The sequence below is a fragment of the Alosa alosa genome, chromosome 22 (assembly GCF_017589495.1).
Source record: "Alosa alosa isolate M-15738 ecotype Scorff River chromosome 22, AALO_Geno_1.1, whole genome shotgun sequence".
NCBI classification, from domain to species: domain Eukaryota; kingdom Metazoa; phylum Chordata; class Actinopteri; order Clupeiformes; family Clupeidae; genus Alosa; species Alosa alosa.
Window position 1 is genome coordinate 7,645,054 of NC_063210.1, and position 22,471 is coordinate 7,667,524.

The window sequence follows — 22,471 nt, forward strand, 5'->3', positions numbered from 1 at the left end:
ATGCTGCAAGGCAATGGGAAAGGGGGGAGAAAAAAAGTCTGTATCCTAAACCAAACAGATTTATGGTGGTTGAATGATGAATCTGCTTTCAGCCCAAAAAATGTGTGTGAAATGTGTGCGACAGGGGCTGGGATTGAGATGAATGTTTGGGGGGTGCTGAGGAGATGAGAAGGCCGGAGGTCGGAGCTCAGAGAGGCTGGCTGAATGTGTCCATGCTAGACAACGAGCAAGCATATGCTGTGTGTGTGTGTGTGTGTGTGTGTGTGTGTGTGTGTGTGTGTGTGTGTGTGTGTGTGTAATGGCATACTTATTCAACGGCCATCCTCCATGCAAGGATTAGGAACCCATCGCCACAGAAGCGTGACGGAAAAAACGTGCTCCAAACCACGGCTGCACCCTACTCTTTATGCACTCAATGACCCACACACTCCGTACGCAAGGAGCACACACACACACACACACACAGCATATGCTTGCTTAAGTCACACAATGCAGTCATACTTGTGATAAATAACTGCAAGATGATGGGGGTCATTGCAAAGTCAAACTCCCTACAGCTTCGCATTCTGAAATAACAAATTTCACAAAAAAAGACACAAAACAGAAGCAGTGCCCAGAAGGGCTGACCAGTCCTGACCACAGACGCCTCTATTTTGCAGGAGTTAAGCAACGTCTGATCTGGATCCAGCGATCCGGAGGAGGTCTCACCTTGGCCTTGAGCTCGTCGCCGAAGTGCGGGTCGTTGAACTCCACGAAGCGGAAGAAGAGCGCGCGCTTGTGGACGATGCTGTAGTTCTTGGGGATCTCATCCTCCATGTACTCCTTGAGGAAGGTCATGTTGCACAGGAAGCGGCCCGTGAAGGCCCGCAGCAGCTGGAAGAGCAGCTCGATCTCCGAGTAGTTCCGCCTGGCACAGAAAGGAGAAAGCCGTGAGCAACTTTAAAAGCAAAAGCATGTTTGCTTGAATGGATAGAGGAATTGACTTGACAGTAGACATAACTATAGATCAATGTAATGGGACACGCCGGTGCTCGCCTGACGAATCATACTGCCACTGAAAGAGAACATGAGCTCTGCATCATGGAAAAATACTTATGCAGTATTTGGACAGTCGAAATTTAATAATAAAATTGAAACCAAAAGATTTTTTCACAAGCCGGAAAAGAAATTACATGAACCGTATTGAAATGAACAAAACCTTCTCAATGATTAATCCAACATAATCAATTTAACCAGTACGGCCACAACCTTTACATGTAATAGAGATGGGGGTGTGAGGTAGGTGAGTAGGGGTGTGTGTGTGTGTGTGGCGGGGGGGGGGGGGGTGTGACTCACTTGCAGTAACTGAGCAGGCAGAAGGCCAGCAGCTTGGGCTCCTTCCAGTTGGTGGAGGCCATGTTGTCTTTGCGGTGACGCTCCTGGAAGGCCTCGCTGACCCAGACACGGCGCAGCTGGCTGACCAGAGAGTGCTGACCCGCCAGCCATCCCTCGTCGTTCTTCACGATGATGCTGATGATCTGGGGAGGGTGAGAAGGGAGCCGTTAAATACCTGCTCTAGGACATTAAAGCCCTGACAGGACCAGTCGGTCAAACTAACTCTGATGTTCTCAAGGGTAAATGAATAGTTAAAGGTGTTGGATGCTGCCAACAGAATCTGCTAGTGGGCCTTCAAAACTAAGTCCTCCAGTTCATGAATACTATTCAGTAACTGAGATACCAAAAGAAGATCCTTAGTCAATACCATTACACTGATTTCCCTCCTCATCAACTCCAAATGATCCTAGGGCCTAGGACTTAGGATCCTGGCCTTTGTCTATGACGTAATCACCTTGATGGCCTGGAACTGCAGGTCGAGGCGGGCGGTGCTGGTGGATGGTGAGCCGGGCCGGACGGTGGGTGCAGTGCCTGGGGGCACCAGCAGGGGGACGAAGCGGCTGGGGTTGGAGGCCAGCACATCCCGCAGGGGCTTGGCGTCTTTGTGCTTCAGGAAGCTCTGCAAAGGTGGGGCAGATGACAGGGGGGGGGGAGCGTTACAACACAACTACTGATCTCTGGGGACTACACATTGAGCCATGCTGTATTCCTGCGTAAGCGTTCGGTAAAAGGAGGTGTTCAGAGGTGCTACCATGAACATGCGGCTCCACTGCGGGTCGTTGAGGGTGGCCTCCATCATGAACAGCTCCACGGTCTGAGACGGGTGGCGCGTCAGGAACTTGATGAGGGGCTCTCTGAAGGGACTGCCCGCCTGGCAACACACCAACTCACGGTTAAGATCAAACCTACATACACACACACGCGCTTACAACACAACAGCTAGGCTCTGTGGATACCTACCTCAGCACAGTGAAGAGTGCCTTTACACTTAAGATAAGAAATATGCTATCTACACACAGCAAGGTAGCAAGTAATAAAATTGCAATCCAATAACAGTCAATAGAGATGGGAAATTGTGCAGCCTGCCAATATCAATACTAGTCATAAGGACGGCATGAGGCTTAGAACGAGTAAATTAGTCAAGTTAGCACATAACAGAGCTGCAGTGGGCATGGGGGATAGTGAGGTCATTCTAACACAGAAGTGGCCGAGCTTCGGTCAGAGCGTGACGCAGGTGTACCTCTATGAGCATGGCCCTCTCCGTCTTCATCACCACCTCCAGCAGGGGCTTGACCAGGGTCTGCGGTGCGGCGGGGATCAGGTGGAAGAGGTTGATGATGGCCGAACAGATCTTCATCTCCTGAGGGGGGGGAGATGGACGATGGTTAGCCATGTGCTGCGCAGGGTTAGGCTACGTTTAGGCTGCCTTAATGGCACACTGGAGGAAGGGGAGGTCAGGGGTAAAAAAAATGGGGGGTATGTTACTAGGCGGGTAACAACAACTGCGCTCATAGTCTGTCTGAAAATGTCTAAATACACAAATAAACAAAGAAAATAAACAAACAAATAAACAAACAAACAAATACATAAATAAATAGATATGGAGACAGTCGGAGCTCACTGGCACAATGGGTTATGGAAAGCAAGCTGGGTAAAAAAAAATGGCATTCAACAAGAATGGGGTAAAGACAGGTGACCAATGATTATTACCAATCAAACCACTGTAGAAAATTTTAAATGAACACATACACCACAACACATGGCACAATTAAAACTGCCTCAACCAACGGACTTTAGGATTGGGGGTGGGGGTCAGTACCATTACTTGGGGGCAAGGCGGGGGGGTAGGGTAGAGGAGGAGCAAGGGTCCTCCTCAGGGCAAGGAGGGGCACCAGAATCAAAAACAGCACGACACACACACGACAAACTACAGAACACTCCACTAGCACCACGGGCACAGAGTCACCCACGACCACCACCACCACCACCACCACCACACCACAGCCGGAGCTGGCAGAGCGCCAGCGGCCGGACCTGCTCACCTCAGCGCCCTCCAGTGCAGGCTGCGCCGGGGAACGGAAACAACGGAGAGCAGGGGGTTAGAGAGAGGCAAGTGGACGACTGGACAGGGCTACAGGGGCAGTGCTGTGTTCCAGGTATAAACTAAGTGGAGCACTGTTAGACTATGTAATAGAACCATGGCTACCATTGGGAAATGTTAGGTGTTAATGAAAATGCAACAAAATTACATAGTTACAAATTACAAAATGACACAGGCACCTAAGGTGGACATTACATAGGTGTTGACACCTTTGTATCACGACCATATCTGATTCACACGACAAATGCGCATAGCGGTACCATCAAGCCATTAGCTCCCCTCATTATCTTTGAAAAGCGCCAAGAAAGGAAGAAAATGGAATAATTCCGTGTTGGCCTCATTATGCTGTCCCTGTGTTCAATGGCGCTCTAAACTCCTCCCCGTGACCCCTGGTGACCCCAGCTTCATTGTGAGCAGCGTTCATCTGCCAACGAAGCAGCGGGCCAATTTCTACGTAGTTACGACATGTTTGATTAGAAGAAAGGAGGAAAAGAGACAGAATGACAGAGAGAGCAAGAGAGGGGGGAGAGAGGGAGAGAGGGAATGACACCGAGAGCGATAGCACGAGAGAGGAAAAACAGAGGGAACACAAAGAACAGAAAGAACGAATGAGTGGCGAGTGGGCAGAAGGAGACAGCGGACGCTCTCCTCCTCACCTTTTCTCTTCTCCACAAGGTTATCCGTCCACGAGATAACGAGCATCCTGCTCACCCGAGGCTCGTTACTAAGCCGACCTCGGAGAGGCTGGCGCCTAATTAATCATTGATTGTAATATGGCCGCATTCAACTTCACACCTCACGCCTGAGAACCAACACACACACACACACACACACTCAGCAGACGCGCTGTCATCAATTAGATGTAGAACACTCCCTGGGGAGGTCTATGTACCCGTGGCTTCGCGTCACATTTTGGCGCTACGCTGTGGGAATGTTCCGGAGAGCCCTCTGATGAGGGGATGGGTGGGGGGAGGGGAGAAGAAAGCGCACAGGTTACCGGTACAGAAAACTGATTCTTGTCCTTGGGCCTCCTACCTGGGGGAAGCGTCTGGATAGGAGTTTTCTTGCCAGTGTCAGCACACTCTCTGAAGAGGTTCTTAAATCTGACACACACACACACGCCTGACAGTTCAACCCCCTACACACACACACACACACCCACACAGCCCTGGCGGCCCACCCCAGACACACCCTGGCCCTCCCCAGTGCTGGCGCTGGTACTCACACTGCCATCGCTCCTCTGGCCTCCCTTGTGGGTGATGACCACCACCTCCATCCACTTCCTCAGGTGTTGCTGCACAGAGACGAGACACACACAGGAGCAGTCGGATGAGGCCCATTCACAAGTCATTAACAGGAGATGCTGGTCTCCAATGAAAAAGGTTTTAGAATAACAGCTGCAATGTAGTTTGTGTTATTTTGTTATCCAAGGTCTCTTTCGTAGTGCAACTTGAATGTTAATCCTCCTTTTCTAAGTCACTGTAGATAAAAGTGTCTGCTAAATGAATAAATGGAAATGTAAAGACTTTGAACATGGTTTCATGGCAAGTGGAACAGTGTCCAAAGGCATAAAGATCTGCTGATCTCATGGAGCTGAGGTAGTGGAGGTCAAAGGTGACTCACCATCATCTGATCGCAGAACTTGTCGTTGAAAGAGTTGGGGAAGAGGCGCGTGACGGACGTGAGCCGATTGACCACGTTGAGGGTGAGGCTGCGGTAGTCGCCCAGCATCATCAGCAGGGGGCGCATGTGAGTGTGGATCTGGTCCACCTCGATGGTGGCACCCTCCAGGAACTACACAACACAACACACACACACACACAAAGTAACAAACAAGAATACATTTAGGTAACTGTGCAGAGCAGAGCCCTTTCACCAGAGCCCTACACCCCTTCTTCCCAAGTAGCTTCTGCCCCAATATTCCTGCTGTGTCGTGTCAGTGGGGCAGCTGTGCCTGTGGGTCCCCTGATCTGCGGGGCAGCGTGCGTCTCCATTAGGCACAGAGAAGGGGGGCTGGGGGGGGTTGGGGCTCTGGTGGCGGGCCGTCGGCCACGCATGATGCATGGCACCCACATTCATTTTACTCTGAGCCTCGCAGCCAGCCGCACTCCATCCTGTATCGATTTTCCCTGGCAGAAGTCATTAGTGATAGCAGGGCAGAGATGGAGAGAGGAGGGAGTGGAGAGAACGAAGGAGAGAAAGGGGAGGGGAAAGGAGATGGGGTGAAGAAAAGGTGAAAGAAAGAAAGAAAGAAAGAAAGAAAGAAAGAAAGAAAGAAAGAAAGAAAGAAAGAGAGAAAGAAAGAAAGAAAAGAAGAGAAGGAACGAAGGGGAGAAGGACGTGGGGTTAGTGCCAACCTTTCTCATGCAAGCCTCCCCGGCCTCCTGCAGCTCACTGTTGGTGGAGTTGAGGGCCTTGAAGAGGGCAGCGATGATCTTCTCCCGCGACTGGGGGAGGTAGTTACACGCTGCCAGAGCATCTGCACAGGAATAGGAAAGGAGAGGAGTCAATTTGTGCCTTTGGTACATTTATCCATCTAGAAATGACAGGAACGTCTGTCTGTCTGTTTGTCTTTTATTCGTAACCTCGAACCGTTCCTCCGATTGATTCAAAACAAGTTCAGTGCAGTGCCAAGTTAGACGTTGTTTGGATAAGTAATGCAAAAGATAGTTAAATATATCGGTAAAAAGAAGCACACATTGGCATTTGCCGCTCCACTGTAGCCACTCCCCCTCTCACACAGCACAGTGCAGGACCAGAGACAGAGGGGGTAAGCAGAGTTTTGGCAGCACTGAATCAGGGCACAGCACGGGTCAAGATGCAAGATGTTCGGATGATTATTGTTGAGGTCAGACATGATAAAGACTCCCTGTATGCAGTTTGCTTGCATAAAATGATTCCGTGGATTTTGCAACAACACGCCAACAAACAACTTTGAATAAACAAAACAACAATACAAGGTCCCAAATTAAAACATGCGATGATGGTCAGAATTTAAGGACGTTTCAGAACGCCACACACGACCAGCTACAGCAACGAGTGGCAGACAAAGCGTGATGTCACTTATAGGCTACCAGAGACTGTGTTTGAGTCATATTGTTGAAAATTCCATATGATGCATCATTCCACAAAATTGTTTGTCTTCTATATCAAGTTATTCAATTGGCTAAACATAGGCTATATAGCCTTAACTCAAAGCTTAAGGCTTATGTCCTTTTGATCAGCTACAGCCAACGAGTGGCAGACAGAGTGTGATGTCACTTATAGGCTACCAGAGTTTGTTTTTTTAGTCATATCATTGCAAATTTCGGATGAATCATTCCACAAATTAATTTGTCTTCTCTATCAAAGTTATTCAATAGGCTAAGCGTATAGTCTTAACTCAAAACAGCTGTTAGGCTTATGTCTTGATTTGTAAAAAATGACACATGCAACCATGCTTAAATTCTGCTCACTGCACAATTATTATAATGTATTGTAGTATAAAATTCAGTATTCATTACTGAATGCTTAGAAATAATGATGTTTTTCAATTTTTTAATTGTATTTTTAAAGCAGGCCTGCCTACGGGGATGTAATTGGGCTACGGGTTTTCTACAGGAATAGCATTGTGTGTCTGTGTGTCTGTGTGTCTGTGTGTCTGTGTGTCTGTGTGTCTGTGTGTCTGTGTGTCTGTGTGTCTGTGTGTCTGTGTGTCTGTGTGTCTGTGTGTCTGTGTGTCTGTGTGTCTGTGTGTCTGTGTGTCTGTGTGTCTGTGTACTCACTGAGTGCCGCAATGCGCAGTGGCACCAGAGAGGGCAGGCTCTTGTAGCAGGGTAGCTTCATCAGGGTAGCATCCTCGGACTCGCACAGATTCAGCAGCTGGAGGGAACACAAGCATACAAAGCACCGTGAGCCACCCCACACACAAACACAACCGGCTAATTTACCAGGCGGCAGATACAGAAAACAAACAGTACGGGAGAGAACAGTTACCTCTGCAACCTTAACAAATGAGACCTGAGCTTCAGGCTCAAATAGAATGATCAATAAACACTCTCCTAATGTGCCCCAACACAAACCTAAAACATTACAAGGGGAGGAAAATTAGCCCTTAGGTGCAGAGCCTCAAACTAGGATCACAAGCTCCCTCCTCAGATGGCAACCATGTTTACTTTGGAACTGATCCAGATCAGAGAGATTGTGGCAATTCAATACATAACTTTGATAATAAATGAGGCCGACAAAAAATGTCCATGAGAAACAAAACATGTCTTGAACCCATTTTTGCAAAACAGTGTATTATACATTTATATATTTGAATTTCCCATACCGTAATTTCCATATTATTAACCAAAGTTTCTATGTTGATTTTGCTAAATGTCTTCAGCTACGAGGTTAATACACAGGGACAGTTATTATGTTAGTAATATGGTTTTGCTTTTTTAACTTGAATAAAACACTGTCCTGCATTTTATACACAATGCGGCTAATACACAGGAAATTACTGTATAAAGATAATATTCAACATGTACAAACATTGTTGCAGAACAATAGTGTTGAATGTGAGCAATCAGAATCCAATCAAGAGGCATATAAAAAAAATCAGGAAGAACTATGCGTATTGACATTAAGTAGCAGTGCTACGGTAATTAATTTCCCAGAAACTCATATTTCCATATGAATGGCACGGCAATGCGAGCGAACGCAATGCAAATAGGCTTGTGACGGCGGAGCCCCACCTCTGTGTAGAAGACCTTGTGCTCCATCACATTGAGGTCCATGGTGAAGAGACGGGGCTGCAGGGTGGTGCAAAAGGTGTTGCCCTCCATCAGGCCGATCTGGGCGTTGGCCGGCTGGTGCCGAAGCAGGTGCTTCTTTGGGGGCACCATGTCCTGTAAGACCTGCAAGTGTGTGTGTGTGTGTGTGGGGGTTAGTTATCTTAACTCTGTGCTACTATGAGTTTGTCAGAGTTGTTCAATGTGTTTATGTGAAATGGTGTTTAGTTACTGTGTGTTCTGATGTATAGGTGGTGTCTAGAATTTTATATTGTTAAAACGTCTAAGTTTTTTGCTGTTGTTATTATTAAATTAACATAACAATAAAAGCAACATAGTCCAAACTTAGAGCCCAATTGTGTCTTTCAATACTTTTTAAAGGGATTAAGAGTGCAGTATATGTGGGGTTGAAGCGATGCTTTTATCTGGAGGACCATTACTAGCATCGCAAATTGCTTTTGCTCAATTGCTATGTCCGGACAGCTCTCTTGAAAAGAAAATGACTTGGCATTAGACAGCAGTGGGAGTATCCGGCAAACGTTAGGTGATGTTTTGACACAATCCTCTAAACAAGAGGACGCGCGCACAACACACACACACACACACACACCTCCTTGTGGGGTTCCATTATGACTGTGACGCTCTTGCCGGTGACCTGTGCCAGCACCTGCAGCGAGTGCATGGCCTGCTTGCGCACGGTGGAGTTGGGCGAGGTGACCTCACGCACCAGGTCGTGGGTCACCATGTGGAAGCTCTTGTCCTGGGCGGTCAGCAGCTCCTCGGACTTCTCCTCATCCTTGAGCGGCGTCGCACAGCGCACCAGCAGCTGCTCCAGCGTCGTCTTCGCCATGGCAACCGCACCGTTGGACACCTGCGACAAGAGGGATACGGGCTTGATGCATGTCCTCTGGATTCTAAACTGTGAAACATTAACTGTGTTACTGTATGACTAAGAACTAGGTAGTCAACACTTGAGTGTTGGAATTACTATTGTGTACGTATATGACTCACTTCTAGGAACTTCTTTTTAATGTTAAAATATATTAACATTTATTACAACTTCCAGTATGACTTGTTGATGTTAATACCTCTGTGAAAGGAGCAGATGATCATTTATTGCTAGAGTGGGTAATAAGGAACCTGAACAATAACAGCAGAGTGATTGGTTGCAGCTCAGACATAATAAAATAAGCCAAACCAGTAACCCATGAAACACACACACACACACTTTTTCATGAGCTATAAGTCTAGCCATCAAGACAGTTCCCCACCCGACTAATCAAAAGAGACGAATAGAGGTCCAAACTTTATGTACAGTACATCAGACACATGGGCAACTCCGGCAGAGACTCAAGCTGAGCGTTGGATGAGAAAATATTACTCTCTTTTTATTAGATTGATTTTATTCTTATTATACACAGATTTAGTTTCTGTGCATAGTGTCTATGGCAGTGATGTTTTATTCTCCCTTTCTCTTTAAAAGTAGGCCGTGTCGACTGTCTGGGTTTGAGTGACTGTGGCCATACCTCTCCAGTGAGGTCCATCATGACGAAGAGCAGGGCCTTCAGGAAGGTCAGCTGGTTCTGGAGGACCCAGATGAGGGGCAGGCGCTCCATGAGGAACTTGATGGAGACCACGCCGCCCAGCTTGGCGTACCAGGCCTGCTCGTAGCAGCAGGCGCACAGGCGCTCCACGATGTAGGAGAACAGGGGCAGCTGGCAAGCCTGGGGGGCGGAAGAGGGAGAAGCATCGCTCAGACTTGCCCCATTTACACCGCAAACACACTCCAGAGACTGAACACTCCAGAGACTGGACACTCCAGAGACTGGCTTCCCGAGGGACTACAGAATGCATGTATAATTATTGGATAATTATTACAAACTTGGCCATTTCATTGTTTGAATAGTAGGTTTCACTTGAATAGAAGTCACCCCCACTACCACACACACCTAACATCAACTTTTATTAATCTTCTTATTTCCCAATTTGAAAGATGAAGCGAAAATGGCTAGATAAAGAGCCATTGAGCAATCTTCTTCAATTATGGAACAGACACAAAGAAGCCAAATCCATCTAGGCAGAAAGCAGCCTAAACCAAGCACAGCACCCCCCCCACACTCACACTCACACACTCACTCACCCTCTCCTTGGAGCCAAGGATGATGCTGGCCACGTCGAAGATGACCGCCAGCGCCACCTCGCCGATCTTGCACAGCTCCTTCTCCTCGTAGGCCATGCAGATGGCGATGGCGTCGATGAGCACCAGCGGGTCCATGCCCTTGGAGCCGTTCTCTTCGCTGTGGAACATGGCTGTGCTGGGCTGGCTCCCCAGCTGGTAGCATGGCAACAGGAAAGGGCCTGGAGGGAGAGATTAAAAGATTAATTCATTCATTAATTAAAATGAAAACGCTGAATACAAAAAGACAGCAGTGTGAATCTGTACCAAAACATGAACCATGCTGCTCAAAACCCGGGAACTGTGAGTGTTACACATTTTGCAATTTATTATGCTCGAGCTAATAATTCATTCAATTTGACATTTTTATGCTTGACAGATGCTGACTGATGTTCACTGCTGAATTTCTCATAACAAAAAGACAGTTTTACAGCATTTCTTCCTAATAAACATTACAGCACCTCCCAGCATAACACAAGACAACAGCTACCACAGCACAGAAGACACACCAACACAAATATACAGTACATCTGGGTTACAATACAACAGGGACTAGCCATCTTGTGGAGACTTATCGTGACAAATAACATTTAATGAGTTTGGGAGCACAACAGTGGATGGACTCTATACTTTTTATTATTTTCTGTTCAGCATGTTCTGTTGTGCCTGTGTGTGCTTTTTGTCCACTTTAGCGTTAACCACTGGTTGTGTGCTTTTGTCCACTTTAGCATTAGCCGCTGGTTATGTGTGCTTTTGTCCAGGTTAGCATTAGCCGCTGGTTATTTGTGCTTTTGTCCACTTTAGCATTAGCCGCTGGTTATGTGTGCTTTTGTCCACTTTAGCATTAGCCGCTGGTTATGTGTGCTTTTGTCCACCTCAGCATTAGCCGCTAGTTATGTGTGCTTTTGTCCACTTTAGCATTAGCCGCTGGTTATATGTGATTTTGTCCTCCTCAGCATTAGTCACGGCCTTACCGCACTGCTGTGCCACTGCCACCATGGTGTAGTGGCGGATGAGGCTGGCCACAAATGGCAGGGCGCTGGGCCTCAGGTCCTTGATGACGGCCGACATGAAAGCTCCGGTGAGCGCCTGCTCAAAGGTTCGGCGCGGGGTGTCCTGCGCCTTGTAGCGGTGTGAGATGATCACCGGCGGGATCCACTTTTCCGTGAAGCTGGAAGGATTCAGAAAAGAGGAGAGTTAAAGGCAGAACAATTCTCTGAAAGCTGCTTATAGCATCCCCTGATAAGGAGATTGAAGAGCACTTAAAGAACAAGACTGGTAAAACTTAATACGACAAATGTTTTTCCCCACGCACTGAAACTGTAGCCAAGTTCCAGCTGGCAAAGGCAATCAAATAAGCACACGTCTCTACGCACTGCCAAAATAGCAGCACTTAGTTCATCAGCACTTGATGCATTAACTGAGACGCTGAACAGACAACAGATACTTGACTGTATTACCCAAATATGCAACACTTGTGCTACATCACTAAAGGCATGCATGTCCTGACATTACATTATGAACAGGCATAAAAAAAAGGCCCTTAAAAAAATAAAAATAATAATATATATATATATATATATATATATATATATATATATATATATATATAGAAAGAAACTAGATAGAAAGAAAATGGTAGACTTCAGTCGCAACCCTCCACTCGGTCTTGATGCGGGAGCTAAAAATAGCTGGGTGACACAGTGGTGCTGTCTAGCCTGAAGTGGCCAAACGGAGGATGGAAGGTCTTTATTTGTGTCTGGGCTGGCATTTGACTCGGCGTGCCATTATTTACCCGCTCCGATGGGGTCTGCGGGACGGAGAGGGAGAGCAGCGCGAGGCTCCATCCTGGCCGCCCGGCCCCGCTTTTTAGAATGCCAAATGCCAGCCGCACCCGTGATGGATTGCACTATTTCATTATCGCTATTTAAAAGACCCGGCTTTCCAGAAGTGGGGTTGAAGGGAGGGAAAGGAGAGAGAGAGAGGGAAAAGGAGAGAGAGAGAGAGAGAGAGAGAGAGAGAGAGAGAGAGAGAGAGAGAGAGAGAGTGACGGCGAGGGGGAGAGTGCCAAATCAATTCAAATTCATAACACCGTGGCTGCCACTTGAATGGGCCTCCATTATACCTGGTGGCATTTGCGGTATTAGGAAAGCATTCTGTCCACTGAAAGGGAACCTTTCTCCACGGTGACCATCATCATCATCATCTGCCAAGGTGCAGAGAGGAGCGGGCGAGAGAGAAACGGAGTGAGAGAGAGAGAGAGAGAGAGAGAGAGAGAGAGAGAGAGAGAGAGAGAGAGAGAGAGAGAGAGAGAGAGAGAGAGAGAGAGAGAGAGAGAGAGACTAAAGGGGAAAAGATGGAAAGATGGGATATCATGAATCAAGACATCTGACAGAGATGACTTCCCTTCCCACCTGGCCGCCTCACAGCTGACACTCTTCATTACGGAGCGGAGAGCCAGCGTCCAGAGAGAGGGGCTGCGTGTGTGTGTGTGTGTGTGTGTAGGGAGAGGGGTTACAAGCGAGCGTTTGGGGGTAAACAGACGAGGGAGAAAGTCAATTAGGGCCGGCTGGGGAATCAATGGCACCGTAATGCAACCCTCCCACCACACCACCGCAGCAGCCCAGGCAGAAGCATCGGAGTAATTAGCCCTCTCAGCAGCCATACAAAGGAGAGAGAGAGAGCGAGAGAGCGAGAGAGAGAGAGAGAGAGAGAGAGAGAGAGAGAGAGAGAGAGAGAGAGAGAGAGCGAGAGAGAGAGAGAGAGAGAGAGAGAGAGAGACAAAGAAAGAGAGGAAGCGGAGCATGGACCACCCGCAGTGCTGTCAGGGGCTACAGATGGAGACAGATGGAGCGCCAGGCCAGAGGGGGGAAATGATGTCAATAGCACCCCACACAAAACCATGGCAATCAGGGAACCTTGAGCGACAGCGGGCTATGAGCACCATCAGGGTAGGGTGGGAGAGGGAGCTCTGTGAATGTTGATTAATTGGAGCATTTGGCATCGGGCAGGTGGCGCCCCAGGTGGGACACGGTTCACGCTCGCACGCACGCGCTGGCTGTCTTACTTGGGGTGCGCCAGGAGCTGGTAGAGCGCGTGCTTGTTGTCCTCCAGGCTCGTCATGGCCACCAGGAAGCACTTGATGACCTCCCAGGCCTGCCGGCGGTAGTAGGGCTCCGTGTTGGCACTCTTCAGGCAGTCCAGGGCCGTCTCGATCGCCTGGGGGGGGAGGGAGAGAGAAAGAGAGAGAGAGAGATTAATGAACAGACTGTACCACGACTTCCGATGACTAAACATCCGAGGCAAAAGAAACTTTTCAGAACATTTCGTGAAATGGTGTACAGGTGAAACCGACCAAAAGAATGCATTGACCCAAAAGTCCAAAAAAAGTCCAAATCACACACACACACACACACACACAACCACACAAAGAGTTGTCCTCCTTCAGGGACGCTAAACATTTCATCATTCATTCAGGCTAAACTGAGGAAATGATGACTCAGGACAGCATCTGAATTCACAAAGAACTCGTGTGGAGCCCCGTCCACATTAGAAAGCCCAGGAGGCCGTGCTGCAGCGAGCAAGCTCCGAGAGCAGCAGTTCTAGTTCTAGGGGAGCGGAAGTTCTAGTAAGCTTGGCCGCGGAGGCCTCGGAGCCTTGGAGCAGTAGCCTGGGAGACGGAAACCGGGAGCTGTTCTGCCCAGCTGGGGCAACACTCTGAAATGTCACTTTGCCTAGTAGGCTACACATGTAGCGGACATTCCCATGTGGATTGTCGGCTTTAGAAATGGGCCATTCGTCAAAGCGTCTCAGTGCCCCGACCGCGGCATGAGCGTCAGACCCAGTGGAGCACGGCGGCTTTCACAGTCGGAGCGAAGTTGGCCAGTCGGGAGCGAACCACACCGCCCTTCATGAGAGCAGCTCCACTCACGGCTCCAATCAGAACTCAGGGAGCCAGGGGATAGAGGGGCGAGAGAGAGAGAGAGAGAGAGAGAGAGAGAGAGAGAGAGAGAGAGAGAGAGAGAGAGAGAGAGAGAGAGCGAGCAAGAGCCGAGACGAGAGAGAGAGCGCGAGAGAGAGAGAGAGAGAGAGAGAGAGAGAGAGCGAGAGCGTGAGAGAACAAAGCAAGGCAATGCTCTGAATTCTAAAGATCTGTAGCTAACGTTACCAGTATATGAAGTTGGGAGGAAGAATTCAACTTAACTTTGTCTAGGATCTTTGTCTTGCCAAAAATCACTGCAACCAAACTTTCTCAAGGAGAGCTTCAAAATCTGTTTCTTCTCTCCTCTCCAAGGGGATTAGACTTGAGATGGGCTTATTACGATGCCAGACTATGAACGTCTGGTGCTTCATTACCTCCCCTACCTAGAGCCCAGGCCACAGACTCAAATAAGCTTCACAGGCTGCCTGGGAGCAGGCCAGAGATAACGAGAGCACAGGTGAGAGAAGGAAGGATCCGGAAAAGAACAGCGGGTGGGGGTAATGCGCCGCGGAGAAGCAGGCGATTGCTTCAGTCAGCTCTCGCACTTGTCTTTCCAATCTCATTGGAGGACTGTGTGCTGCTCAAGCAGAGGAGATGGATGTGTTGGAGCCTGCGCCAGTGGATATTGAGAAGGGCTGGGAGAGAGGAGAATGGGGGGGCTCCATCCTCCATCCTAGGGAGCTTGATGCTTGAGGAATGGGCAGAGACCTAATCCACTCACTCTCCATCATTTAGGGGGTGGGGTAAAACAAAGATGGGGGGGGGGTGACAGAGACTCCTGACAGGGCGTATTAGGGGTGATTTGCAAACTCTCCGAATGGAGAAGCAGATTCGCTTCAGCTGGGCTGATGTCAAAACTCACCATGAATACAACACACACGCACACACAGAGCGGCAAGAACAAGCAAACAAACACTGTCCCTCCCACACATCCATTATGGGTGCTGAAGTGCTCTGGGAGGATGCTACTGCTGTGCCTTAGAGTGACTTATGGGAGTGTGTGTGTGTGTGTGTGTGTGCGTGTGTGCGTACATATTTATGACTGTTTACGTAAATGGGTATTTGTGCACCGGGTGATGTTAGGGGGTGGGGTGTGGGTGCTCTGCTGCTTAATCCATGCAGACATTATTGACACACACACACACACACACACACACGCGCACACACACGCCATGCTGGGGCCCATGGCAACGGTGCGACCGCATGCAAATTAAATTACAGCGTGTGGGACGCGGGAGAGGCAGTGGCGGTTGCGTTCGGCGGCAGCATCCGTCTTTGAGGGGCGAAACGCAATTACAGAAATGACAGTTTGTGTTTTCCCGAGCAGTGGCGAGCAGCAGCAGGAAGAGCCATTAGCCGGAGTAAATAATCCCGTCAGTCGCACCGGCCCCGAGATTGATTAAAGGAGGAAGGGGGGGGATGGAGGAGGAGCAGGAGGAGGAGAGGAGAGGAGGAGGGAGGAGGAGAGGAGGAAAAGACAGCTTACAGCCTGATGATCTATTTAATTACCTGAGGAAGAGACTGTCTTTGCTTTTTGAGCGAGAGAGAGAGAAAGAAAGAAAGAAAGAAAAAAAAGGAATAAGAGAGCGTGATGCACCTCTCTTGACAAGGATTCATGGTTGTGGGAGAATGGGACCCATCCCTCGCTCCCCTCCTCCCACTCCTCCCCTCCATCTGCTGTCTACTGTGCACAGCTGAAATGAGTAAAAGGGGATGTGTGTGTTTGTGTGTGTGAGTGACTACGTTTCATGTGTGTATATGTGTGTGTGTGTGTGTGTGTGTGTGTGTGTGTGAGAGAGAGAGTGTGTGTGAGAGCGTGTGTCAGAGAGAGAAAGAGCATCTCTGACTAGGAGAGATCTCTTAAAACGTGCGACATCAAAGTGGAGAGCTTGTGAGAACGGCACACAAGTCAGGCTTCGTGATGGGTCACAAAAAGGGAGAAAGACATGCAACATGCACTCACACACACACAAATATGAGACATGATTCAATAACTCTGAAAAAAAGCAGATGAAGAAAAAACATATTTTGGTCTGCAAGTGGGCGCAGTGTTTCCAGCAGCAAAGCGCAAACATTAGCGTGTCGTGCAGAGACCACCAGGAAGGGAAGAAATAAATGAATAAATATTTATTTATTTATAAAAAATAAAAAAAAAAAAGTCTCCATCAGCCTGCCTCTTTATCTAATCTTCACTTCCTGGCCCATTCATTAGACCGGCAGACTACATCTAATGGCCTGACGTATATATCCATCCAAAATTCTCTGCACAAAAAAAAATGAGCCGCCATCATTCACTGCAACTTCACGTCACAGACCTCGCTGCTGACGCAAATACAGTCCAGGGTTGGTTCATTTCAGGCATCCAGGAGAAAGCCACAATCTAGCATTGATTTATTTTTATTTTCCTTTACCCCTCCCCCAAGAAGCCATAACAACACATCTTCAGGGTGATGGATGGATGGAGTAGGAGTAAGTAAGCAGCCAAGGCACCTAAGAAATTCTGCCACTTGGGCATTCATGTGTTGCAATAATCACGTATTGCTTTAGTTCAAGTTGATCGTGTTGACACTGTGCGGCCATCACAACGCATTAAGACACACAGCATTTACTACTTTAAGACACATGCGCGCGGACACACACATCCGCATAAAAGGCACACGGCACACTTAATCCCATCAGCAAATGGAAAATGGAAAACCAACAATCCCTTTGTTTAAAGCCAGAGCAATCAAGTCTAATGCTGTGTTTACACGTGGCTGGCTATTTTCATAAACGGACATTTCACCCTCTCCGTTTTCAAAAATAACATTGTACACACCAAGTCAGTTTTCAGAAAAGTTTTCGTTTACATTAACCCGTGTATATGTCATCAAGAGCATGCCGAACCTGTAGGTGGCAGTGTAATGAGAAGATCAAGCCCATGTTAGCCAATCAGAATCCCAAAAATAGAAAAAACAGTAACAAATCACTTCCTCTTTCTCTTTTATGTCGCAGTCAGACATAACAAAATCTCCACCTCATCACATAAATCTCCGTTTGTACCTGTTTAGACTCAAACGAGCAGAGTTCTCCCAAAAAAAACGTTCAGCCCAGAGTTTTTAAAAACTCTGTTTGTGGGTGGGTAAAACCTCCGTTTGCGTCTAAATGACGTCAAACGCAGAAAAATATCACCGTTTGCATCGTTTTTGTTTACATCTAAACACCACCTAAGGCTAGAGCAATCAATAGTTTGATGCAGACCAAGATGGCATCAGCGAGCATTCAAGCTGATTTTCCATTCTTATGTCCATCATGAAGAGAAATGCCATGGGATTCCACTGGGCACTGGTTTCAACAAGATATGCCCATTAGAAGACTGGACAGCGTCAAAAACAAATGCCTATTAAAGATTGAAGACTACAAACCATTCCACTCAAGGAATTGTTTTCTATTCAAGAGTAGGAGGAGTTGACCTACATCAAATGGCAACATGTGCCAAGTAACAAACAATATGGATTCTCATTTTCAGTCACTTCATATATGCTATGGCCAAATCTGATCCGGTTAGGCCAGTCTGTTTTAAACTTGACCGGTCACTCATTTAAGACCTGCACTCACCTTCTCCATGGGCAGCTGAATGGAGGCCTTGCAGTCGTTGAACTCCACCTTGATGCTGGGGCCCTGGACCTCAGTCACCACGTACTGCAGCCGCTGCGACTCCTTCAGCATCTTGCGGTTGCTGCCGCCAAACTTGCCTAGCACGCGGTAGGCTACGTGCGAGATGTTCTCCGCCGGGTTGCGAAGTGTGCGCCACAGTGCCTGCAGGAAGACCCAGTCCGATTTTTACGTCACATTACACATACGTATTTTACCAAGTATGTGCACACGTACAGGATTTGGCTCCAGCAGTTGGGATCAATTAGGCAGAGACACTTCCAATATATAAAGCACATATATACATATAAAAACACATATATACAGACATTACACTAAAGAAAAAGCCAATCAAACACCCCCACACTAACCAATCAAACCCCCCCAGCACGCCCCACCCTGCCCGTCCCTACGCATGTTCCGGCAGCTCACCTGCATCAGCTCGGCGCGGACAGGCTGGATGTGGTCGTACAGGAAGTCGGGCTGCAGGTTGTCGACGCAGAGCTCCAGCGTGCGCAGGCCCTGGCTGACCAGCGTCTGCGAGCCGTTGAGCGCCGACACCAGCGGGTCCATGAGCATGGGCAGGTAGGGCAGCAGCGAGCTGAGGCGCACCGGCACGGTCAGACACAGCTCCACAAACAGGTCCTTCATGTGCTGCTTGTGCAGGCCGCTCTGCAGCATGTTCAGGCCTGGGAGAGGTACACACACGCACAACCCCACACACACAGGGATAGCATTAGACATTACCGTGTACAATATTCATCAATCTACAAACATTTTTTTCTCTGAATGTTTAAAATCTAATTATAAAATTAGAATGGCACTAAAAAGGAGCTACTTAAAAACTAATCCAATTCCAAAAATCACTTAATGCCCTTAATTATTCTAATAACCAAACCTTCTGCTGAACATACTGCAAATGATTCAAAACACAACAACAAATCCTTATAAACATTATAATCCTTAGTTACAACACTAGATGATACGCTGATATTTTTTATTTTTATTTACAGGATTACACCCTTTGAAGGTGTGTTGTAAACCCAGTCGATGTGTGAAAGCCTAGCCTTGGGGGGTCAGTGTGTGTGCGGTATTGACGTGCGTTTGGCGTGGGTGAGCGTACCCTGGAGCAGGTTGGGCAGCAGGGGCAGGAACTCCTGGTAGAGCAGGTCATGGCTGCCGCCCCCGATGGAGCGGAAGAGCGCCCGCAGAAGCAGGAAGTAGTTGTAGGGCTCTTTGGCCGACTGGGCCAGCTCCATGGAGCTGTTCACGATCTTATGCAGGTGAGGCTGGAGGAGGAGGAGGAGGAGGAGGAAGAGGAACGGAAGGTTAGAGAAGGTATAAACACACACACCTACACGTCTCACGACTTTGTTCATCTCACGAGGGAAATGAAACAACTTTGATGGAACGGCAGTGATGACTTTCTTCGTTACATTTATTTTTTTGTGAGAACCCAGGGCACTTCGTGACAGTCCTATTAAAATAATGAGTCACTTAAACAAACACACACATATCTCATCATGGACGTGGAAAGAAACCTACACTGTTATGTAAGTGCTCGGGTATCTAATAAATATTTTGAGCAGTAATCAATAGGCCTTTGCCCCCAGCCATAATCGTAACATCAGAGCATTTCACATATACGCAGATTTGCTTTTGTTGTTGCCCATCCCTGTGACATAAACATGGGCTGGGGTCTTGTCATCTTCATTCAATGTTATTTAGGATGCGCCACAGACATTTCTGTTTCATGCGTGTGGTTTTGACCAAGGGCTGCTGGTGTACGCCACTACAACACGTCTGTGTAGACCAGAGGAACAGTGCTGCCTGCTACACTCCAATGGCATAGAAATGGTGGTTAGAGAGCAGCAGCCGAAAAAACAAAAATGCGACCGCCGCATCATACATCATCTCCAATAAAGCCGTCTCTTGATTTTAACACGGCGGAGACAAAAATCGCAGGCTCCGATCCCCTGAAGCCAAAGGCAGCCGATGAAAAATGCATGCCCTCAAAGTGGCGCAGGACACCCTGGACACGAGCCGCGGCTAAATAACACGGTCTAAGCGCTCCTGCTCAACCGCCCGACCTTGGTGTTGTTGTTACTATTTTCTACCAATTGAGACGCCACCGAGATTATGACACAAGCGGCGTGACCGTCCCCCACAACACACACACACACACAGAGAGAGAGAGTAGTGTGGCAGGATCGTCCTTCAGGGATGGCTCCCCTGGGCCTGCTTGCTGAGCTCAGGGCGACGGCGGCGCTGCTGGCCTTCGCCGTGTGAAAAATGAAGGGATGACAGCGCGGCGGATGAGTGATTACTCCTCCTCCGCTCAGAGAGAGGCAGCGCACGTAGCGGAGAAAGAAAGAACGAGAGAGAGACAGAGACAAAAACAAATGGCCCTGGCTTCTCACATCTAAAGGGTCAGTCAGGAAGTGCTCCAATTCTTTATATTTTACACCCCCCGCCCCCAGCCACACACACACACACACACACACACACACACACACACAGTTTGCCACTTTTGCGAGAAGTCGTCATTTCACGCTATCGCGGGATGCTTTATGGCTCGCGGATTCAACGGCGCAAACCCCCCACACAGATTTTACAACGAAGGAAAAGGTCAAAGTCGTATTTCTGGTGGACGTCAGCAGAAAAGCAAGCAGCTCGGATAGGGAGGGACACTGATTCAGGGATTCAGTGGAGGGTGCGACTCCACAGGCAACACCAAAGCCCACTACTCACTCCGCACACTACACTCGCCTCCTCTCCCTTCACAGCCGCCCCCTGGGCTAGGGGCCACAAATTAAGAGGCTGCTGGACAGAACTCAACTCCAAATGGACATTTGGTTTTTCCTCACTAGATGTGCGCTTAGAAGACTTGGTGTGTGCGTGTGCGCGTGTAAAATGGAGAAAGAGAACTGGAAGTAGGCCCAAAACTCTTGGCAGGTGTGAGAAACTAATTGGTCTTTCCGTAACAACACCGCATCTTGTTCGCCAAGAAAAGTCCAAAGTGTCTGAGAGAGGAGTCAAAAAGTTAACAGTGGGCATGGCTGACTGAAGCTGTCAATCAACTGTATTAGCCGCTCCCACATCAGGGCATCTCTGACACGGGAACAGAGCTTAAGAAGCCTGCCTATAGCAGCCCCCCCCCCCCCTTCCCCTCCTCTCACAACCTCCCCTTGGCTCGATCACTCCCGCCTCATCCCCCCCCCCCCTTCACAGCGCTTTGTGCGTGACCTTCAGCAAGGGCTCGCCTGTCAATCGGAGGTGCCAGTGCCATTTCTCAGAGCGCCGGCTGACACATCGCATTAGGCAGAGATCACTGCTGCTGCCGACGCCACCACTGCAGCATCTGATGCCACCGCTGGGAATGGGGCTTTAGAGTGTGCGTGCGCCTACAGACCTGGTTTCATCGCAATGTGCAAGATTAATGCATAAACGCGCACAGCATGCATAAAAGTGTTTATGAAGAAATGTTGGGGTGTGTGTGTAGAGGGAGTACTGGCAAATGAGTGCATATGTGCATAACCATAATGTGAGCATGTGGTGCATATTCAGTTTTATGTGCACATTTCTGTTAAAACGAGTGTGACCGTTTAAGCGTGCGCGACATATTGAATGTGACTCCATCCCTAAGGCCTCCTCACAGCACCTCACGAGATAAGCGACTGCAACGAGACTACAGCCACAACCCTGACTCTAACGCTCCAATGCAAGAGCATCACTACCCACCATGAAGCGACAAAAAGAAAATATTAAAAAAACGACATTGCGCCATCTGCCCGACTCTCCATCGCTCGGTCACAACCCACACGGTCACTCGCTCCCTCACCTTCAGCATCTGCTCGTTCTCGGCGGCGAAGAGGGACACGGAGCCGAACACCAGCTTGAAGAGCTTGAGGTAGAGGTTGGACAGCTCCACGTTGGAGCCCATCTCGGGGAGCCGCTCCAGCAGGTACTCCACCAGGATGGTGGCAAACAGGGCCGACGTGGACAGGTTGGCCAGGAACGAGTTGGCAACGATCTGAAAAGGGAAACCACGGGGGGGTATCAGTATGAGAGAAAAAAAAAAAAAAAAAAAAACACCCACAAGAAGTCCTTCAAAATGCTTATGTTTCAGCCGAGTCGAAGTTGCTCCAAAAGCATATTGGTATATAATTGTAAATTAAACACACTACAGAAATATTTTGCAAACACTTGTATCTGCTTGGGCGCAGTGGGTTTCGAGCAAGAGTGTTTAAGGACGGCTTAAAGAGGAATTGATGGCACGCCTGCCCTAGCGGTCTATTAAATGCCTCAAATAAATGGAGAAGAGAAGAGCTTGAGTGCCTAAGGAAGAACTTTACATTTATTACGGCTTAATTAACTGCTCGAAGAATAACACATGCATCTCCGATGGCCGTTACTCGAGCCTAAAATGATTTAACATAAAGAGGAAA

General features: G+C 48.4%; 1 protein-coding gene across 1 annotated transcript in view; it reads right to left on the reverse strand.

Moving 5' to 3' along the window:
- The window catches only part of LOC125287922 (transformation/transcription domain-associated protein), a 103,414-nt gene that overhangs the window by 70,799 nt on the left and 10,144 nt on the right, over positions 1 to 22,471 (reverse strand). Inside the window, 20 exon segments of the mRNA XM_048234006.1 lie at positions 709 to 907; positions 1,336 to 1,517; positions 1,829 to 1,993; positions 2,126 to 2,245; positions 2,615 to 2,734; positions 3,417 to 3,437; positions 4,701 to 4,769; positions 5,099 to 5,269; positions 5,833 to 5,954; positions 7,240 to 7,336; positions 8,197 to 8,358; positions 8,843 to 9,103; positions 9,759 to 9,956; positions 10,373 to 10,590; positions 11,383 to 11,579; positions 13,476 to 13,627; positions 17,988 to 18,188; positions 18,456 to 18,712; positions 19,147 to 19,312; positions 21,865 to 22,056. Coding sequence (XP_048089963.1) covers positions 709 to 907; positions 1,336 to 1,517; positions 1,829 to 1,993; positions 2,126 to 2,245; positions 2,615 to 2,734; positions 3,417 to 3,437; positions 4,701 to 4,769; positions 5,099 to 5,269; positions 5,833 to 5,954; positions 7,240 to 7,336; positions 8,197 to 8,358; positions 8,843 to 9,103; positions 9,759 to 9,956; positions 10,373 to 10,590; positions 11,383 to 11,579; positions 13,476 to 13,627; positions 17,988 to 18,188; positions 18,456 to 18,712; positions 19,147 to 19,312; positions 21,865 to 22,056 — 3,270 coding nt within the window.